This window comes from Plectropomus leopardus, chromosome 9 (assembly GCF_026936395.1).
Source record: "Plectropomus leopardus strain MGB_pleo_1.0 chromosome 9, ASM2693639v1, whole genome shotgun sequence".
Taxonomy (NCBI): Eukaryota; Metazoa; Chordata; class Actinopteri; order Perciformes; family Serranidae; genus Plectropomus; species Plectropomus leopardus.
Genome location: NC_142184.1, coordinates 9,550,701 through 9,568,580, shown reverse-complemented (window position 1 = coordinate 9,568,580; position 17,880 = coordinate 9,550,701). Strand labels below are relative to the sequence as shown.

The window sequence follows — 17,880 nt, the reverse complement described above, 5'->3', positions numbered from 1 at the left end:
AATCGGAACTGACCCTTTTAAATGCAAAAGTAACACAAATACAAAACCTAACTGATGGAGGCAATGGTGGAGGGGCAATTATTGTTTTTCTCAATGGAGTCTGGCTTTCAAGAGAAGTATGTTGCAGCTTCAGTTCGCCGTCAGACGGTGATTTCTGAAGGTAATGCAGTGAAAATATTCCATATATAACATAATCTAAGACTGATACTGATTTTGAGTTCACCCCATTTTAAAAGTTCAGAGCAGGAAAACATGATGTATCAATACCATTTCAAAAATTTCAAATAAAATATTGATATTTTTACAATATTTTGGAATGTTACATTTTCACAGAGAGATAAAAGTTGACCAAATTATATATCTAACAACAGAGATGTCTTCAACTGTTGCTCAGCAGACAGTAAAGCACTTTTCTCACTCTGGTTTTTAACAGAGGTAGTCTGCTCACAAAGAGGCAGGACCAGGCTGCCAGGAAGATCATGAGGTTCCTACGTCGCTGCCGCCACAGGTAGACCCCAACACCGACTCACACACATACTAACATACTCGCTGACACATAAAACTTAACATTCAGATTTACTGCACGGGTTGCTTCATGGTCTAAAAGAATAAAATCCCATTGAGCTAATCAGTAAGACACAGTAGAAACTACCACTAGTTTCATGATCTCGATCTCTCTTGTCTTCCTCTCACCTATTCTTTTTACTGGGTGTTATGTGTTTGATTTATTTTTGATGGACAAATTGGGTGGTTAGAAATGTCTCCAACACCTAAGCTCCACCCCCCTCCCCCTCACTGTATTTGGCCCCCACCTGTCCTCGCCCCCTCCCTCACAGTGCCTACTGTGTGCTAATAGCTGTCTGGTATTGTTTTGCTGTTTATGCCAAGCCCCTTGATGGACCATAGACTGTTCAAGCGGGTGAGTGTAGCCTCAGCAACTCAGTTCGTGCCTCTTTCTCTCTCTTTCTCTTTTTCTCTCTGTTACTCTGTATGCTTTTTTCTTCCTCTTATCTCCCTCTCTGTCTCTCACTCTTTATTAATACAATTATCTCCTCCTGAGGTCTCGGCCTTTGCATTCTCTCCCTCCTTCCCTCACTCTCATTTTCTCCTTTTGCTCTCTCTCTCTCCCATCCCTCCACCCACCCTACCTCCTTCTCCATCACTGTTGCTTGATGCCTGCTTGCATGAAGGCTGCCAACTGGAGCCACAGGTGGACTGAGAAGCTCAGATTAAGAGCAGAACCTATCTCGAACTAACAAAATGCTTATGAATGACAATATCACTGCAACACTTAACAGGCACTTCTCTGACTCTCTTTATCTCTGTCTTTCTCTCCTTGGGAATTACTTTTTGTTCGTATTTTTTTTTTTTTTTTTTAAGTTTTGTGTGGTTATGCAGATAGCCAGTTTGAGAAAACGAGAAGCTTTTTTGGATCATGTTTTACTCTGCTGCATGTCGAGTGGTGACAACTATGGGCCTTGCTCTTCTACCTTTAGGCATGCTGTGGGCCTGCTGTTTCTCAAGTAGTTGTCTGTCTGTCTGACTGGCTGTGTGTCCTGTTTCTAGCCACTCGACAGACCGAGAGGGGGATTTTACCCCCAAATTTCCATTTACAAAAACTGTGCTAAATCTGTTGAATGTCCTATGACCACTGGGTTAAAACAAAAGAAATACATTTAAAGATTACAGTGCAAAAGGATGCACATGAATGGGAAAAACTCATGAAGCACATCTAAAAGTTTAAGCATTTCTCACAAATCTTTAACCTCCTTGCTGTTGACATTTATATTTCATGTTTTTTTTCCATACCTACTTTATGCTTTACAAAAATAGGGCACCATGCTTTTAGAGCAGGTCAAATTATTGATGTAACCACCTCTTATGGAAGGCTCGTCTGCTGTGCTGTGATATAGGTTAGGAAGCTGCGATAGCATATGGGTCACAGAACGAAAACAAACAATAAGTCCCTCCGCCCGTTGGGACTAAACCACACAGCTTTAATGGATTCATACCTCCAGGGAGTCCTCCAGCTCAGCATGAGAGGATGCAGCAAACACTGCATCAAACCATGCATCTCCGCAGTCTGCCTCTCCTTGACACATGATAAATGTTGCAGTAGTCACCTTCTGCTAAGAATAACAATAGGGCTAAATCCATTACATGACAGCAGTCGATGTGTTAAAATCAATTGTTGGGGTAAAGAGTTCTCTGTAGTCGACAGGCTGACCGCGTTTTGCTCGTACACTTGAGACATGTGTCTCTTCCATGAACCCACAGCAGCTTCTGATGGTGTTCTTTTGTGAGCTGCCAGACAAGGCATTTATGAAGAAATTATCACTTGCTTTTCTTCTCTACACAAATGGAGGATTTCCTATCGGCCTTCAACCATTTGTTTGTAAATACTTCTTAGGGCTTTTCCACTGGCACTTTTGGTAGCACCCAGCCAAACCACACTGCGCTTATTTGCGTTCCCATTATCACGTTAAACATGTCGAGCCGTGCCACGTGGTGCCTGAGATGAAAAATCTCAGAATTCAGGCCAAAAGCACAACCAACTGCCTCCAAGGAGTTAGCAGTGACACCTCGCTGAGTGCAGCCAACCTCTGCGACCCCTCTTCTCCCCATCACGCATGCACGTTCCTGCGTTCCTGTTTATACAGTCACATATCTGCTTTTTAACTTTTTCATCCTGCTTTTAGCCATATAGGAGTTGTGTTAACTTACTGCTGATGAAAACCCAATGACTTTTATTGTGAAAAATTTGTAGGACATAAAATATGTTTTTCAATTAATTAGCAGCTATTCTTCAATAATAACAAGTCTACTAATTCTGCAGGAAGGAAGAGCAAAAGCAGAAACAGCCAGAATGCGATGTTAGATGAATAGCTGCAGACTAGAGGATTATAGGTTCTTCTTTGCTGAAGGTGTGAGCAGGCAATCAAAAAAATGTGCAGATCTACAGATGAATTAATGTAAAGGATGGAGACGTCAATAAGTGAGAAGAAGAGAAGAGGATAAGAAGATAAAAGCAGTTCATAACAATACATAGAAAACCAAGACAAGTCAGGCATTTAGAGGAGCTTATTTAGGAATATTATAGATGATAGTAATATTAACACTGAATCCCAGAGACACCAGACTAACTGTAGTTATGAATGTAATTATGCACTAGAACGTTATTTCAGTACTTATTACGGACATGCATGTATGCATATCTTTCTTAACATCACAGTAAAATAAGATGTTTCCGCTGTGTGAAGGGATAAGACTCAGTCTATCGATAATTAATTGTGCGGTGATGCATGGTCAGTGTTTTCGGGCGCGTGCAGGAGCTGACACACACTCTGCATGACTGGGAGGTAATAGTCAAAAATCGAGCTGGTGCGAGCAGGCGCGAGATTAGGAAAACAGTCCTGTACTGGGGTCTACTGCATACAGTAAGCTCTTACTGCACCTCTGCAAACAGCTCCAACAGGTAAATAGGGAAATTTTGCTGTGAATCAGCCTGCTGCTTTTAAATGTCATCGACTCAGTTAAATACACACCTTGAAGTGGGTAGCCCTGTTCCAATGGAGACGCATATCTCTGCCATGTTGGGCTGACAATGCCGAGTCAAGCCAAGCCAGTACATGTATGGAAAAATGCCATTAATCTTTAATATTGCTCCTGTCAGGTGCAAACCTCCTATCTCTTGTGCTTTTTTTTTCAGGAATTAAATAAAAACGCTATGTTTTTAAAAAGGGTCAAATGGAGATCAGTCACAAGCTTTTTAAAAATACGTTTCATTGGTTGAGAAATGGTAAAACCAACTGATAGATGTAGAGGGCGACCAATACAATCAATTTATGAAAAACAATGAAAAAAAGTGCAATGTGGAGATATGAGGTTTGCGCCTGACAACGGCGATATATGAAGGTGAGCGCTACGTCAGAAACAGTTAGTGCAATGATTTGTGCTTTTTTTTAATCACTTACCAAATAGATTTAGTCTAGAAAAACAACTCTTCATCACATTCCCATCTCTATTTACAATAATCAAAGAGGTAGTCTCTTCATGCTGCGAGGCGCCAGCTGCATACTGAGGAGCAAAATGTGTTTCAGAGTGCCAAGTGTCATTTTGAAATGAGTAATATTAACTTGAATAATAACTGTAATTATAGTAATTATGATATCATTACCATATTGTGCTGGGACACTTCAAAATCAAATGCATTTCATGGCAAGATTTCTTGTATTTACTGTGTCACAGAAGTGCATTTATTCCAAATGTAATAGATTAATATGGTAATGATTCTGTAATTGTGCTATAATTATCCCCTTTTGTTCGTTCCAAAGTGTAAGTTCAATCCTGACCAACGTTTTCTTTCGCAGGCCAGTCGCAGCTCCTGATGATCTGGGCTGATGTGATGTTCTGATGCTGAACAGTGTGATGCTGTCAGGCCTGTGTGCGTCTTGATAAGCTTGTTGCTCGAAACTCAAGTCATGGATGTTGCATTCATGGACACTTGTTTGTCTCTGTGTTCCAGGGTGAAAGAATTGAAAAGGGCCAGGGAACATGAGACCCCTCAGAAGAGCCCCCTCGCGATGTGACATCACTCTCCTGACTCCTCTTTTTCTTTTTTGTTTGTACCCGAGACATTTTACAAGAGAAATGGAAGAAAAAAAAAACATCAATGCAAGCACTGCAATTATTATTACTACTGCGGTGTTACTGGTTCAACTATTACATGTACAACGGCATTTTTTCACATATCTATTCTTTCCACTGACTTGATTTCGGTCGGAGAGTGGCAACTTCTACGGGATTATAAACTAAAAGGGTCGGGGGGCGGGGGGTTGCAGAACATTTGCTTCATGGCATTTTTTGCACTTTTTCATGGATTGCTTTGTCTTTTTTGAATACGGAGAGGTTTCGGACGGTGAAGGAAGCAGGACATGCCTGAGGAGGTCACGAGGACCTCGAGAGACGTGAATTCAAAGGCTGCTGCAGAAGATCTCAGAGGATAGGGAGACCATGCAGAAACACTCTGGACTCTAATTGTATTTCATAGTTTTTTAAGTGACCAATCAATTCATTTTGAAGAAGGATTTTTTTTAAACCAAATATATTGGTCACCCACATGCCCACTTTTATCCACTGCTGTAGATGATATTCAATTTAGCTCAATGATTCCAGCTGTCCCACTGTGCTCTACCCCACCAGTCTGCCCACACGGGTGGAACTACAAATGAATGTAGTCCGGGGGTTCAACCATGCAGATGCAGATGGGGGATAAAATATTCCTGTTTTTGCCATTTCTTAAAAGAAAAACCCTATGCTTTATCGTATATATTGTCACTTTATTACTTGAATTTGTTCCATACTGTCCAATGTATTTGTTCCATCATGTCCAATGTATTGGTGATCTGTATCTTCAGACTCTATGTTGTTTAATCCTACCAAGAAAAAATGCATGACTTCTTGGCGAGAAAAGTCTTTGCTTGTGTGCTTATGGTCTAGTCTTTCAGCCTCTGATTTCTTTTTTGTTTCCATCCTCTCCCCCCCATAAGTTCGATCATCTCGGTAATGAAGCTATCCCCGTATTGTCCTGTTTCTATATTCATTTCTTTCATTTTTGCTTTATGCTCCTCTGAAACCTAACGAGAAAAGAACTTGCCTATTTTGTGTTGAAACGGTTATGGTCATGCAGGTTATTACTTGTTCTTTTTAAACGAACTTCAGAGCCTGTGAAGGCTTTTGAGGGGAAGATCACATACATTGCCTTGACGTCTTAGAGATTCTTTGAGGGGTCCCTAAGCTTGTCCCAAAATAGGGGTTTGACAAATCCATATTTTTGACAATTGAGCGATTTCTGTATATAAGGAAGGCTGAAAGTACGTAGGAAAAAAAAAACATTTACCCAAAGGGGATTGTATTTTAGAAATATATTATTTTATTCATTAAAAATGGGTCAAAAACAGGTACGAGACAAAAACAGAATATTTGTATAGTTTTGTTTGAATGCCTAAGAAGTATGGTTGTATTGTTTGTAAATAGTGTAAATAACTGGGATAAAAATGAGCTATGTGCATGAAAAGTATGAACAGAGTCAAAAAGGGAAAAAAAACAACAAAAGCAGTAGTGGCTATGCTCTGTAAAATTAAAACTATTTCACTATTAGAGTATTTTATTTTATTTTGATTGTTCTTGAGAAGAACATTTTGCTAAAGCATGATATTATTGCAATATAAAAAAGTTAAAAAAAAACTGTATTTAGAGTTAGGAGAAGTCTGCAAAATTATCTTAAAACAAGTATGGTTATGTTTACATTTTTTTTATTATTATTTTTGTTTTGGGCTACCAAGAATCTTTTGCCAATGGTGCCAAGGTATGTGAATGCTATATAGCTTAAGAAGAGAATTAAGTTAATTTTTGCAGAACAGATAATCATACAGTGAAACACACACTAGCACTGAAGACCATACGATCACAGGTGGTCGAGGATCACTATAACATAAGGTACACAGTCTGCAGAGGGAATCATATTAAAGCAGAAAGCATTTAAGTCTCTCATGTCTCCACCACTCCCACAGATAACTGAAGCATTTGACCATCACTGAATAGCATAGTTTTGAGTTTTTATTTTTGTTGTCATTGCAAATGGAATGTGTTCCTGAAGCCTGATCTTAAAGACTGGCAGCCTTGCCCATGGTGTTAATTCACCTCTTTAAAGTTGTTGCAGCAAATATTGATTTATCAATTCTTGGCTGATCCCTGGAATAAACTTTTGAGCATTTTGAATATGTTTTAATTAAACAAAAACACCATGATTAAGGCTGCCACGGTCTGAATTGACCTTGCATGCCATGTCAACAAGAACAAAGAAAATATATCTGGTTGAAAAACATGTGTAGCATAACTGTTCATGAGTGAATTTCTTTGTCAAGCAGCTGAAAATGTTTGCAAAACCGACAGTCAAAGGTGCTAAACCGATTCTATTCAGAACGACAGCACTAAAAGTTGCCTCGATGCAGGGTCAATGAGCCAAAATGACTGTAACTAATGTGTAAAACAGGTGCCATTTGTAATTAAGAGGCATAAGATGTGTCTTGTACATTGGATTATATATATATTTATAAAGCAGTTTTGACTGGAACAATCTGACAGATGAGCTGCTGGTTTAGAGGTGCCTGTTGGTTGCTGCCTAATTCACTATAAAAAAAATATAAACTATTTGTTTGAACTTAAAAAGTAAATGTCTGGTCTGCTTTCGGTTTTTAAATTAACTAAATCTCTAAAGACAAAATTACACTAAAATCTGACAAGTTGATTTTACTTAAAAAATCGAGGAAACAAATAGCACTGAAAAATGTAAGTAGATATACCCATAGGTCTTATTTTATGTTTACTTTATATGTAATTGTTAGGTTTACTTAAAATGTAGTTCCATGTACTTACTTTTTTGAAGTTGTTACAACTTAAAAATAACAAGTTTAATTATATCAATCTTTCTAAGTTTCAGCAACTTTAGTAAATCAAATTTCTCAAACATGATAAGAAAACAGAACTTACATATCTCCCAACTTCATCATTGACAAAATCCTCTTTGCATTGATCAAGTTAAGTCAGACTAACTTGGTTTTCTGAAGTTGCTAACACTTAAAAAAAAAAACAGGGTAATTTCACTTGTCATTTTTAAGTTGCAACAACTTCTCAAAATTAAGTAAATACTGCTAAACTTCAAGTAAACTTTGACATAAAGTCAATATAAATCAAGATTAATAGATATATGTACTTTACTTTTTTCAAGGCAATCAGATTCCAAGATTATTTTAAGTAAGCTCAACTTGTCAGATTTTACAGTGTACCTTAACTTCTCTTTCCAAATTCAGTCAACTTAAATTTTTAAGGAAGCCTGGACAAAAACTTTTTAAAGTTTAAACAAATAGTTTATTTTTTACAGTGTATAATATATTCCTACCAGGACTACCAGAGAGTGTATTCTGTATCAAAGTAATGACATTTGATTATTCAGCCAAGTGCCACTGAAAAACTTTTGTTTTTTTAAACTGTTGTCATGTTTGTTAGATTATTATTGGGCTGAGAGTATTTCTTAGATTTCTTTTTTCACCTGACTGATTGTTGTTTTAGTTTTGTTTTTTTCCATGCACCTGATATGTAAACTTTTATTTCCCGAGTGTTTATGTAGAAAGTGCCTATTCATATCCTGATCACACAAACCCAGTATCAGAATGCATCCAATGTACCTGAGGTTGAGAGAATGTGAGACGACATGGTCACCCACACACAGTGCTGTATCCTCTACATGAACACACATCAATCACCGTCACCTTATGCTCACCAAAGCGACAATATGATATTCCCAGTTCACTCCAGTTATCAGCACAGCACTCCAGCTTGTCAACATGCTAAGCTTTGTTTTGATTTTTATGCCTTTTTTTCTTTTTCTTTAATGGGACAGCTTGTTAAAATCACACTTAGAAATGCCACTACTGGGGTTTGTTGCCTTGCATTCATCCTCCCGGTCTGTGGTTAGAATGCATAGCCAATGCAATGTCATGGCAAAAAAGGAGAAGGATTTATTATGCTTGCATGGGTAAAATAGTTAAACTGGGTGACAGAACTGCACCTAAAGCATGCTTATTTTCCTAGAATCGGTAGTCAGATAGACTTGTTAAAAGACTTACTGTTCTGTAAAACGATGAACGTTGGTTTGACGTGTCACAGAACTCCGAAAGACAGAGGGCATGTGACTGCAGGGCTGACGGGAAACCCTACAAAATGAGCCAATGATCAATACTCAGTAGCTACTGACGTTTTCACAGCAAAGCATGAGGACAGGATTGGGGTTTTTTATTTAGACCGAGCTCTACCTTTTTAGACTTTTTTTCTTCTGTTTTCTTTTTAATTTAAATTATTTTAAGATTTGATCAGTGTGCTCCCAACAAATAGGACAAAATGGTTGGAGACCATTGTGACAGTATGTATAGTAACTTAAGTGACACACGGTACACACAGACACATGCACAAGACACAGCACACGCAGACATGTCAAGGTGTCATTTGTACACTGAGCAGCGTTGCTCTTCTCCAGGCTGAGGGACTGGTTCACCTCCCTTCTGTATTTTACTCAGGGTGCCAAAATGGGGAGGAGGAAACAGAGCACGACACGTGATTCACGGCAGAAGATGAAATTGAAAAATCTAGTAAAGACAGACAGGTTCAGTGCTACCGAGGTCTTAAAATGACTGAAATCCACTTCCTCTTAGTAACGTTGCAGACATCAGTGGAGCCCTGGAATAAAGTCCTGTTATATATAGCTCATTTCGATAAATGATTTGACTTTCTGTCATAGAAATCTGTCGAATCATAATATAATTCTGGCCGGTTCTTTAGGCCTTTAATTTATCTAAGTGACAAAGCGTTAGAGGGTATTTAAGATTAAGAGTGTAGTTATATGAAAAGTTCACCTGCAAATCTTGTTTTTACTGCCATTTATGAATGGGATGACAGGTTAGCTGATAGGCACTCTTCACACACAGTATTATCGAGTTCAGGACGTTCTGTGAATTGACCTGGGAATCTGCCTTTCCTCCTCTTCTTTTTCCCCCAAAGCACCCAAACCAGGGAAAGGTAGGCACATCAGGACAACAGAACAGAAACAGTTTGACAACATATTCCACTTGTGGACACAGAGCAATAAAGAACTATTTTGTGGAGACCTATAGACCTAGTGAAGTTTAAAAATGATTGGACACATGTAGTCGACTTACTCTTATGCAAATGCCAGTATTGCAAGACAAGCATTCAGTAGTTTATGGACAGCAATTATATGGCACCCTTTACCGAACTGCACGTTTTCATCAATTCCAAAAACCGAGAAGAAAAAATAAAGGCCCTGCTTTGATAGAAAGTCACGGGTCCTCGACACTTTGCATGTGAACTAGTGTTAGATCTATTTTCCTCTCCTCTATAGCTGTCTTTCTCTCTGTCTTTCCCTGTTATGTGACCCAATTTTTCTTCGCTCCCGACCCCCCCAACCTCTTGAAAAGTTTCATCTCCTCTCGGTTCTCCTAATGTGTTTTGCTTTCCTCCTTTTTCTTCCCCTTCTCTTGTTTGTAAGTTTTATTTTTGTAATTGTGCATGTACAAGCGTCACTGACTCGATGGATATGTTAAAAAAAAAAGAGATTTCAGCTGCTGAAGCCATGCAAAACGTTTTGAATTGCCCTTAAAATATGGAAGATGTTTTCTGAATGCTTTATATTCTTTCTGCTGTAAAATAATAAAAAAAGGAAAAAATGAAGAAAACTCGAGAACGGTTTGCTCTGTCTTTTTGTTTCTTCTTTTACTTTTAAGAAAGGGATAGTGGTTTGTTCTGCTGCAAATGTTTCACCTTTTTATCAAGAAAAGGCATTAAGCTTCGTATTTACAATATAGTTTTTATTTCCGTTCAACATACAGGGCTGTATAACCTTTAATTTCAACATTTAAAAGACATCTGGTCATACATCAGACAACATAAACATCTTAAAATCCCCAACCAACTTGCCGCAATCATACCTATGGCATTGTTCTTTTTTTTGCGAACAAATATTGACAGTACTTATGTATGTGGGTGTGTATGAGTGTGTTCATGCATCTGGGCTTGCATACGCACACAGTGTATGCATGCATGTTGGTTCTTATTTTGTCCTCTTGTGAGTGCAAGATAGGGATTTTTGTTTTAGTGCAGGCCCTGTCTCTTGTGTGTAGCATTGATGCCCATTGACGTTTTTTTAGACGCAGTACTTCCAGAAACACTCAGTATTCCCTGATCTCTTCCTGAACTGCTTCCGGATGCCCAGCATGTGGCTGAAAGGATTTAGGAGACTTTGTTTCTCCAGCAGGACCTGAAAGACAGGATAAAGTAGTCATGGTAAACATTGTATTTACAGTACTTTTCTTTGCTGTTGTAGTGATAACATTTGTAGAGAACTCACATCTCTTTTCATCCCTCTGGGGAGCAGGCCTGTTGTTCTGACACCTAAAAGAAAATAAAAATGTGTTTTAGCCATGTGTCTGTGCATGTTGGGTAGTGTTAGACTAAGGGTTAAAGAGTGGGAAGAATGAGGGGATGTTATTGCACCTCCGTCAACAACTACAAATGACCAACTGCTGGTACTGCCTGGTTCTTAGGGGTGAGAATCACCAAAGGCCTCCCAATGCCATAATACCACGGCAGTTATGATACAGCATTATTGCATTTTTAAATGTTTTGTGAGATGCTGAGTATTGCAATTTATTGTCATTTATTACCTTTCATAAAGTTTTCAGTCTGTGTCACTTCAGTCATTTTTCTTGCAGCAACATGTATCCAGTGGATTAAAAAAAAACCCAACTGATTTTAGTATTCTAGTAAGCTACCATTTTTTTTTGTATAAATATTTTATATAATAAAAAATCAATATTCACCACAGGCCCTCCAAAACGATATTATCACAACACTTACGATATAGTATTGATGCAGTTTGTGTTGTTTTGTGATGCAGAGTGTTACAACAACACATATTGCAATGTATTGCAATTCATTAACTTTTTCAACTGAAAACTATGGAAAAACTTTGTCAGTGTGGTGCACTCAAAATGTGTGAACACTTTTGTATTTTTGGTATTATTATTTATCAATATTGATATTGTTTAAGCTGTTGTTTTTGCTGTTTGCAGAACCAAAGTGATTTCTTCCGCACTTCATGTGAAGTTCAGCAGGAAACAGAAGAGCGGAACTAATGAGCCGAGGTGTGTTGCCCCCAGGTTCCTTACCAGGTGGGCAGAGTTGCAAAGTTCGTGTCTTCTTTCCTCTGAACTGTTCACCTGTATTTTTCAGGTCAGTACACTGTGAAAACCAAAAATGGTACCTCTTAAAGCTGCATTAAATGCAGAGCGCGTGTTGTGAGTTTTGTTGACGGACTTAAGTGTTTTCTAACGAGTTTGAAAAGCGCGAGAAGGAAGAGTTACCCGCGCAAACGACCGCGCGCGGCCTGATTTGCACACAGTGTGAAGGTGTCTGTGGGGTTTCACTCCGTTAACATGACTGTGTACATTTTAAAGCACTAAATTTAGAGCTGGGGTCCGGAACACTTGACATTCCCCAGGTAGCATGTTTAATGTTGTTTATTTTTTTTTTTGGTAAGAGCGTAAAAGGTGGTTTAAAGGACCAGTACGTTGTTTTATGCAGCCTAGTGAATTAATGCTAATGCAATGTGATATTAACCACTGACACAGTACTGATGCTGAAAAGATGCACTTAGACAGCTATTAATGTTCATTTGGTTTTAAGAGAAGGATCATGCTAATGAACCTAATTAATACAACACAGTGACTGTGAATTAAGCGATGGACGTTTAAACAAAAAGACACTCATGCACAAGGGACAGTTTTGCACATCTGTTTCATTGGTTTTGTAATGGGATTTTCCATTTCTCATCATCATCTCTCTCTCTTTAATATATCACAATGAGTAGCACTCTCCATTGATCATATTGTTAGTGTCCTGTGACGAACCACTGTGTGTTGATCTTTTGGTGTAAATCCTTGTTCTCTCTGTGCTGTGTATGATTACGTATGTAGAAATGCATGGTTCTTGTCTTCATCCCTCTGAACTGTTCACCTGTATTTGTCAGGAACTGAGAGGCATCGAACCAAAATCATTTGTTATAATGGTACCAACCTTTGAGACCCATAACATCATCTTTTTTTATTGGATAAGATAAACTTTCCAGTCTATCATAATTTTTATTGCAACAAAATGTATAGAAGACAGAAAAAGCAGCTGATTCTGTTGATCCAGTAGGCTACCAAAAGTTTAAGTCGTTCTAGCAATATTATTAATTTATATAATGAAAAATCGATACTTCGGATCTGTGTATCGATACAATGTTTCCATGCTGAGTATTGAGATACTACACTGAATTGTTTCCAGTGGTGCTTCTCTGTATCCAACCATAACAAACTATGCATCCTCTGATCAATTTGAATTTGTAGTGTAATGTTGCCGCAAAAGAGAAAGTGGGTGATTTTCTTTGGATGAGGTGAATGTCTGCACTGAGAATGAGTTGGTGTATCTTTGTGTGTTTCTTACCATCTCTGTTAAACTCCCCAGATATCAGCGATGAATATCTAAGCCCGTCCTGAGGAGGGAAGGTTTGCTCCGAGAGAGACAGATCATCCAGGGCGCCGACTCCTCTGTCCTCCACTGATACTGAGGGTGACCCAACAACCGCACCACGTTGGTAAGACACAGTTAACAGCTATAGACTCACACTGTACATTTTCCATTTATATAGCTTATTTGTGAAGCTGATGCTAAATGGTGAACTCAGAGTTTCATTTTTGTCATGATATTGTCCAGAAATTAGTGATGACTTTTAAAAAAACAGTAGATATTCTCTGATGTCAGAGAAATCCTCCGTCAGTGGTCGATGGATGTGAACTCTGGCAGAACAATCACTTTTCAGCACTGCAACTTTACATCACATCACATTTGCTGAAACTTTCACCTCATAGCACTAAATGAGACAGACAGTCTGTGAAAACATCATTCTCGTCTGCCTACTCTTTTGCCTTGTAGCACTTCTAATGGCCTGCACGAAAAACAACCAATCAGAGCCGAGAGATCTAACGCAGCTTTCAAACACTGTTGATGAACCGTGGTCAAACGAGGCGGTGCTGGTCACATATGAATCAAGTTTCTGTTCAGATGTTTTTAGAAACTTATTTTAGTGTACTGTTTAACTGTAAGGTAAGAAAGTTGGTCCGGCTGGTTTCAGCTCAGCGGTTTTCAACAAGGAATTGCTGAAGGATAATGGTAGAGAAGAAGGTAAAAACATGTATTTATATATAAATACACATATCTAAATGATATTTATGTCATATATCGAAAGAACGTTCAGTTTCCTGAACAGTGGAGCAGAAGCCTCGTTAGAGTTCGAGAAAGTCACCAATTTCAAAATCCATTCTGCAGCAAATTGAGTTTATGAACACTGAAAGGGTATGTTTTTGCCCCTAAAAATATTAATAAATAGGGATAAATCATGGAATGATATAAAGTTAATAAACAAGCAACATTTACAAGACTTTGTAGTTTGCTTATAATCCCCAGTGACTTCACAATTTTGTTACGGATAAAATTAATATGTTTTTTCCTATTAAATTCTTTATTAACTACAAATGCCAAAAAAACCCAGACTTGAGAAATGTGTTTTCCATCTACTGACACTCTTAACATAATCCCTATCACACGTCAAACCACTTGGCACAAATATAATAAATGTAAACATTTCATGAGAGCGTATTTAGTTGAAACCATCTTGTCATATTTATTCATCTGTGATATTTAGGGTTTAAGTCAGTGTATGACAGTATCATCGGCAAAAACAAAAAGAACCAAAAAAAGAGCACGAGTACCATTTCCAACTGTAGCTTAACCCTTTCAAACATGAGCGAATTGGTTTGATTTCTTGCAAAAATGTGGAGAAAAGGTGATGTGCAACATAAAAATACATAGCCCAAAAATTGTTAAAAATGTTTTAAAAAAATGCAAGAAAATTACCTGAAAATAAGCAAAAACAAACAAAGTAACAACAACAAAACATAAAGAAAAAAATAACTCCAAGAAGTGCTAAAACCCGATTTGTTTTTCCTGTAACCTAATTTTTATTATTTAAATATAACAATAGTTAATAATAGTTTTCTGGACATTTTACTTAGTTTAGGTACCTAGTTACAACTTTCGGGTCTTTTTCTTCACATTTTTACTAATTTCCTGTGATTTGTGGAACATTTCTTGCTAAGTTGCTCATTGCCTTAACTCCCATGTTTTCAAAAGAATCCAAACCAAACGGGTCTCTATCCAGGATTCAAAATCTTCATCTTCACAAACTATGTTTTGATACTAAAAACGCTCATCAAGGTGCTGACCTAGTGAATTTCTTTGAATACCAGCTTTATGGAGACATAACTGTCCACTCACCAGGTCCTGGATAAGGCATCTCGGCAGATTCTGTGATGGGGTGAGCCAGCAGGGGGCCAGAGGCCACGAGCAGGAAGGCCCAGGACAGGAGATGGTTAACCTTCATATCTACAGGATGCTGCTGAAGGAGGTGTCTCTGATTCGCACGGTGGTCCTCAGGTGAGAAGGAGACTTGTTCATGCTCTGTTGATCCCAACTGGGTTATATACTTCCAGCTGTAGCCTACGCCCCCCCTCCCCCATGCCACGCAGCAGACACGCACTTTTGCTGGCCACAACAGCCATCAGCAATATCCGAAATCCCCACCTTTCTAACTGTGATAAATCAACAAGCCGTCACAGGTGAATTATAGGCTCAATAAAAAGACGAGTGCTGTGGCCCATGCTTCAAGGGCACAGTCATGTTTTACCAGCTCTTCAGCTTGATTGACTGTTTTACTGACTTTGTAAATGCGATCGAAGCAGGTGTTTCAGATGTCACTGTCGACAACGTCCCGCAGGGGAGCAGGTGGAGAAACTGGGCAGCCAAATGACTAATGTTTTTATGCTACCAGCTCATTAAACTCTTGGGCCATTTAAATCCTCTTGACTCAAAGCCCACAGAAAAACTCCACAGTCAGAGCTGCATACAAAGCAGTAAGAATTCCCTAATAAAACGGCATAATTACTTTCACAGAGGTTCAGTGGAAATGCTAAAATGTTCGGAGCCTCGCAGCCCATAAGCCATCTGACATTTTAAGTCAATTTAAGACAGCCGAGAGTTTTCCACGGGTCACTGAATCAGATTGATTCATGCACATTATTTGGAGGCCTTGTTCTTGTAAGATGTTAAATTTGCGCTTTCACTTCTTCGTAGTCATGCTATAAAACTTTATTAGTGCATGCAGCATAGACGGACAGAGTCAGAAGCCTTTGATATCAGTGGAGATAGGGGGACAAGCAGAGACAGCTACAGCAGTCACATTTGCACCTCTGTATATAATTTGTATATTTATAAGACGCGTGACGTCAGTGTTCAGTCTCTTGTATGATAATGAGGGTCGACGAAGCGACAGTGACATTTAATTTTATAGCCAGAAGGCCAGACACTCCATTAGGTGTTGCTTTATATCATAAAAAGCTATTAAGATTTATATTCCGTATTAGTCAAGGCCCTGCTGCCAGTCCGAGCTTATTCCGGCCTCTAAAATAAATGTTGTTTCCCCCATGCTTGTAGTTTATCTTGCTATATGGGATCCTTTTTTGCAGTTTTATGAGGAATCTAGAATTTCTTCCAGGGGCAGCGGTTTTGTAACAAACATGGTTACATATTAAACTTGAGATTCATACGATGTAATGTGGATCAGTGTGAACAGAGCAAAGTGAAATTAACCCTGAATACATTTTAAGAGCAGCTTCAACTCATCAGAAAAATCTTTAAAAGCAACACCTATTATCATCACAATTTTAACCATTCACAGTGTGGATTTATCTGTTACGAGCTCTGATGGAAACACTCGAAATTGTATAACAGATTCCTTCATAACGTTACTAAAAGGAAATCTTAGTATAAGTTGTAATATGTCAAATAAAGTCCTGTTTCAAAATGTTAAATATGAATGTGAACAGATATTGCAGTAAAATACGCTTGGTTAGTATATCTAGGTTACATTGTGATAAGTAGTCCCCTTCAGAGTTTAGAGAAGTGCTGCATTTATGGAATACTTCACCAACAAACTACCATTTTCACTCATGCTGTTTTACCTTGAATTTGTGCATAAAACTTTGTTTTTCTTGCATGCCTCCGATGAGCAAAGAATCCAAAAATGGCAAACGTTTTTGATTAACTGAAGTCACTGGGGAAGTTAATATGGAGCTAAATCAAGGCCAAAAGGTCCTGATTTAAAAAAGGTTTTTTTTTTTTTTTTCAAATTAACAAAACTTTAAGGCGGTAGACGTTAGACTTGTTATTTCTTTTGTCAATGAATCAAAACCAGAACGTTGCAAAGCACACTGTTTTACAAACGTTAAAAAGCCTTTATAAATGAGCTTGCCCTGATGAAGACTGTATGAGGAAACGCGTAGGTGTTGGGCCATTTTTGTCCTTGAATCCAAAGAGCATCTGTTTTTGTAACCATGTGGAGTAGCACTCCTCAGCCAAACTTTTTTAATAACAAAACTTTTAGACTGAATTTAGCTCCATAGAAGCAACAACAGCAAAACTATATCTGAACGTCTGTTTGTGAATCTCTCACTACTCCTGCAGTGTGACCGAAGTGTCAAGTTTCCAGTCGTGTTCCTCGTGCTTCCCAAACATGTTGGATCATCTTGTCATCAGCCCTCTCTAGGTCACAAGGAATTAGTAGATTTATAAAGTTATTTAAAAAAAAACCAACCAAAAACCACAGAAAATCTAGTTAAAATGATCATAATCACATATTAAAGTTTATTTTACTATATTGTTATTGTATTTATGTCCTTTTTTCAGATCTATTTCTTCTTGTTATTATTATTATTATAAACTTTTTTCCTTCTTTTCTGTTTTCTCCTTTTTTGCAAATTTTCAGGTAATTTTTTTCTATTTATTTATGCGACAAATTGTGTCATTTCTACTGAAGTTGCTCATTATCTTCTCTTTTTTTAAAGAACTCGCTCAGGTTTTAAAGGAGTTAAAAAACGTAATGTATTTTGTGTTCCAAGAGTATCATTTGATAGTGTTTTTTTTATACAACTTGTAACAGTGAAATATAATAGCTCCATGAATGAAATTATAATTTGCTTCACCGGTGAAATATTCCCACAGGCACATCAGACATGATTCAGATGTTACAATATTCACAGACCTTTGATTTCAAAAGAACACAACGCAGTTACTAGTAAAAATATCTGATTT

At 38.0% G+C, this 17,880-nt stretch overlaps 3 protein-coding genes across 3 annotated transcripts in view; 2 read left to right on the top strand and 1 right to left on the bottom strand.

Moving 5' to 3' along the window:
• The window catches only part of camta1a (calmodulin binding transcription activator 1a), a 396,495-nt gene extending 386,371 nt beyond the window's left edge, over nt 1-10,124 (top strand). Inside the window, 3 exon segments of the mRNA XM_042492229.2 lie at nt 434-508; nt 889-919; nt 4,526-10,124. Of these exon segments, the coding sequence (XP_042348163.2) occupies nt 434-508; nt 889-919; nt 4,526-4,558 (139 nt within the window). The 3' untranslated portion in view covers nt 4,559-10,124.
• A 339-nt stretch (nt 10,125-10,463) lies between these two features.
• On the bottom strand, nt 10,464-17,084 carry LOC121946522 (prepro-urotensin II-beta-like). Its single transcript, XM_042491121.2, has 5 exons — nt 17,042-17,084; nt 15,010-15,276; nt 13,120-13,239; nt 10,982-11,025; nt 10,464-10,891 (listed from the first exon to the last, which is right to left on the bottom strand). Exons 1-5 carry the CDS (start codon nt 17,082-17,084, stop codon nt 10,778-10,780), a joined length of 588 nt encoding a protein of 195 aa, XP_042347055.2. The 3' UTR covers nt 10,464-10,777.
• The window catches only part of ccdc187 (coiled-coil domain containing 187), a 28,763-nt gene continuing 25,911 nt past the window's right edge, over nt 15,029-17,880 (top strand). The window contains exon 1 of the mRNA XM_088081928.1: nt 15,029-15,168. The gene's annotated coding sequence lies outside the window, so the exon portion shown is untranslated. The remainder of the gene's footprint in view (nt 15,169-17,880) is intronic.

What these genes read in the sequence shown, in the direction of transcription:
- LOC121946522 (XM_042491121.2), bottom strand. Translation starts at nt 17,084, where the DNA reads ATGGCCCAACACCTACGCGTTTCCTCATACAGTCTTCATCAGG. An exon ending in GATGCCTTATCCAGGACCTG is followed by an intron (nt 13,240 to 15,009) that starts GTGAGTGGACAG and finishes GGTCACCCTCAG; the next exon opens with TATCAGTGGAGGACAGAGGA. An exon ending in CCAGAGGGATGAAAAGAGAT is followed by an intron (nt 10,892 to 10,981) that starts GTGAGTTCTCTA and finishes CCTGTCTTTCAG; the next exon opens with GTCCTGCTGGAGAAACAAAG.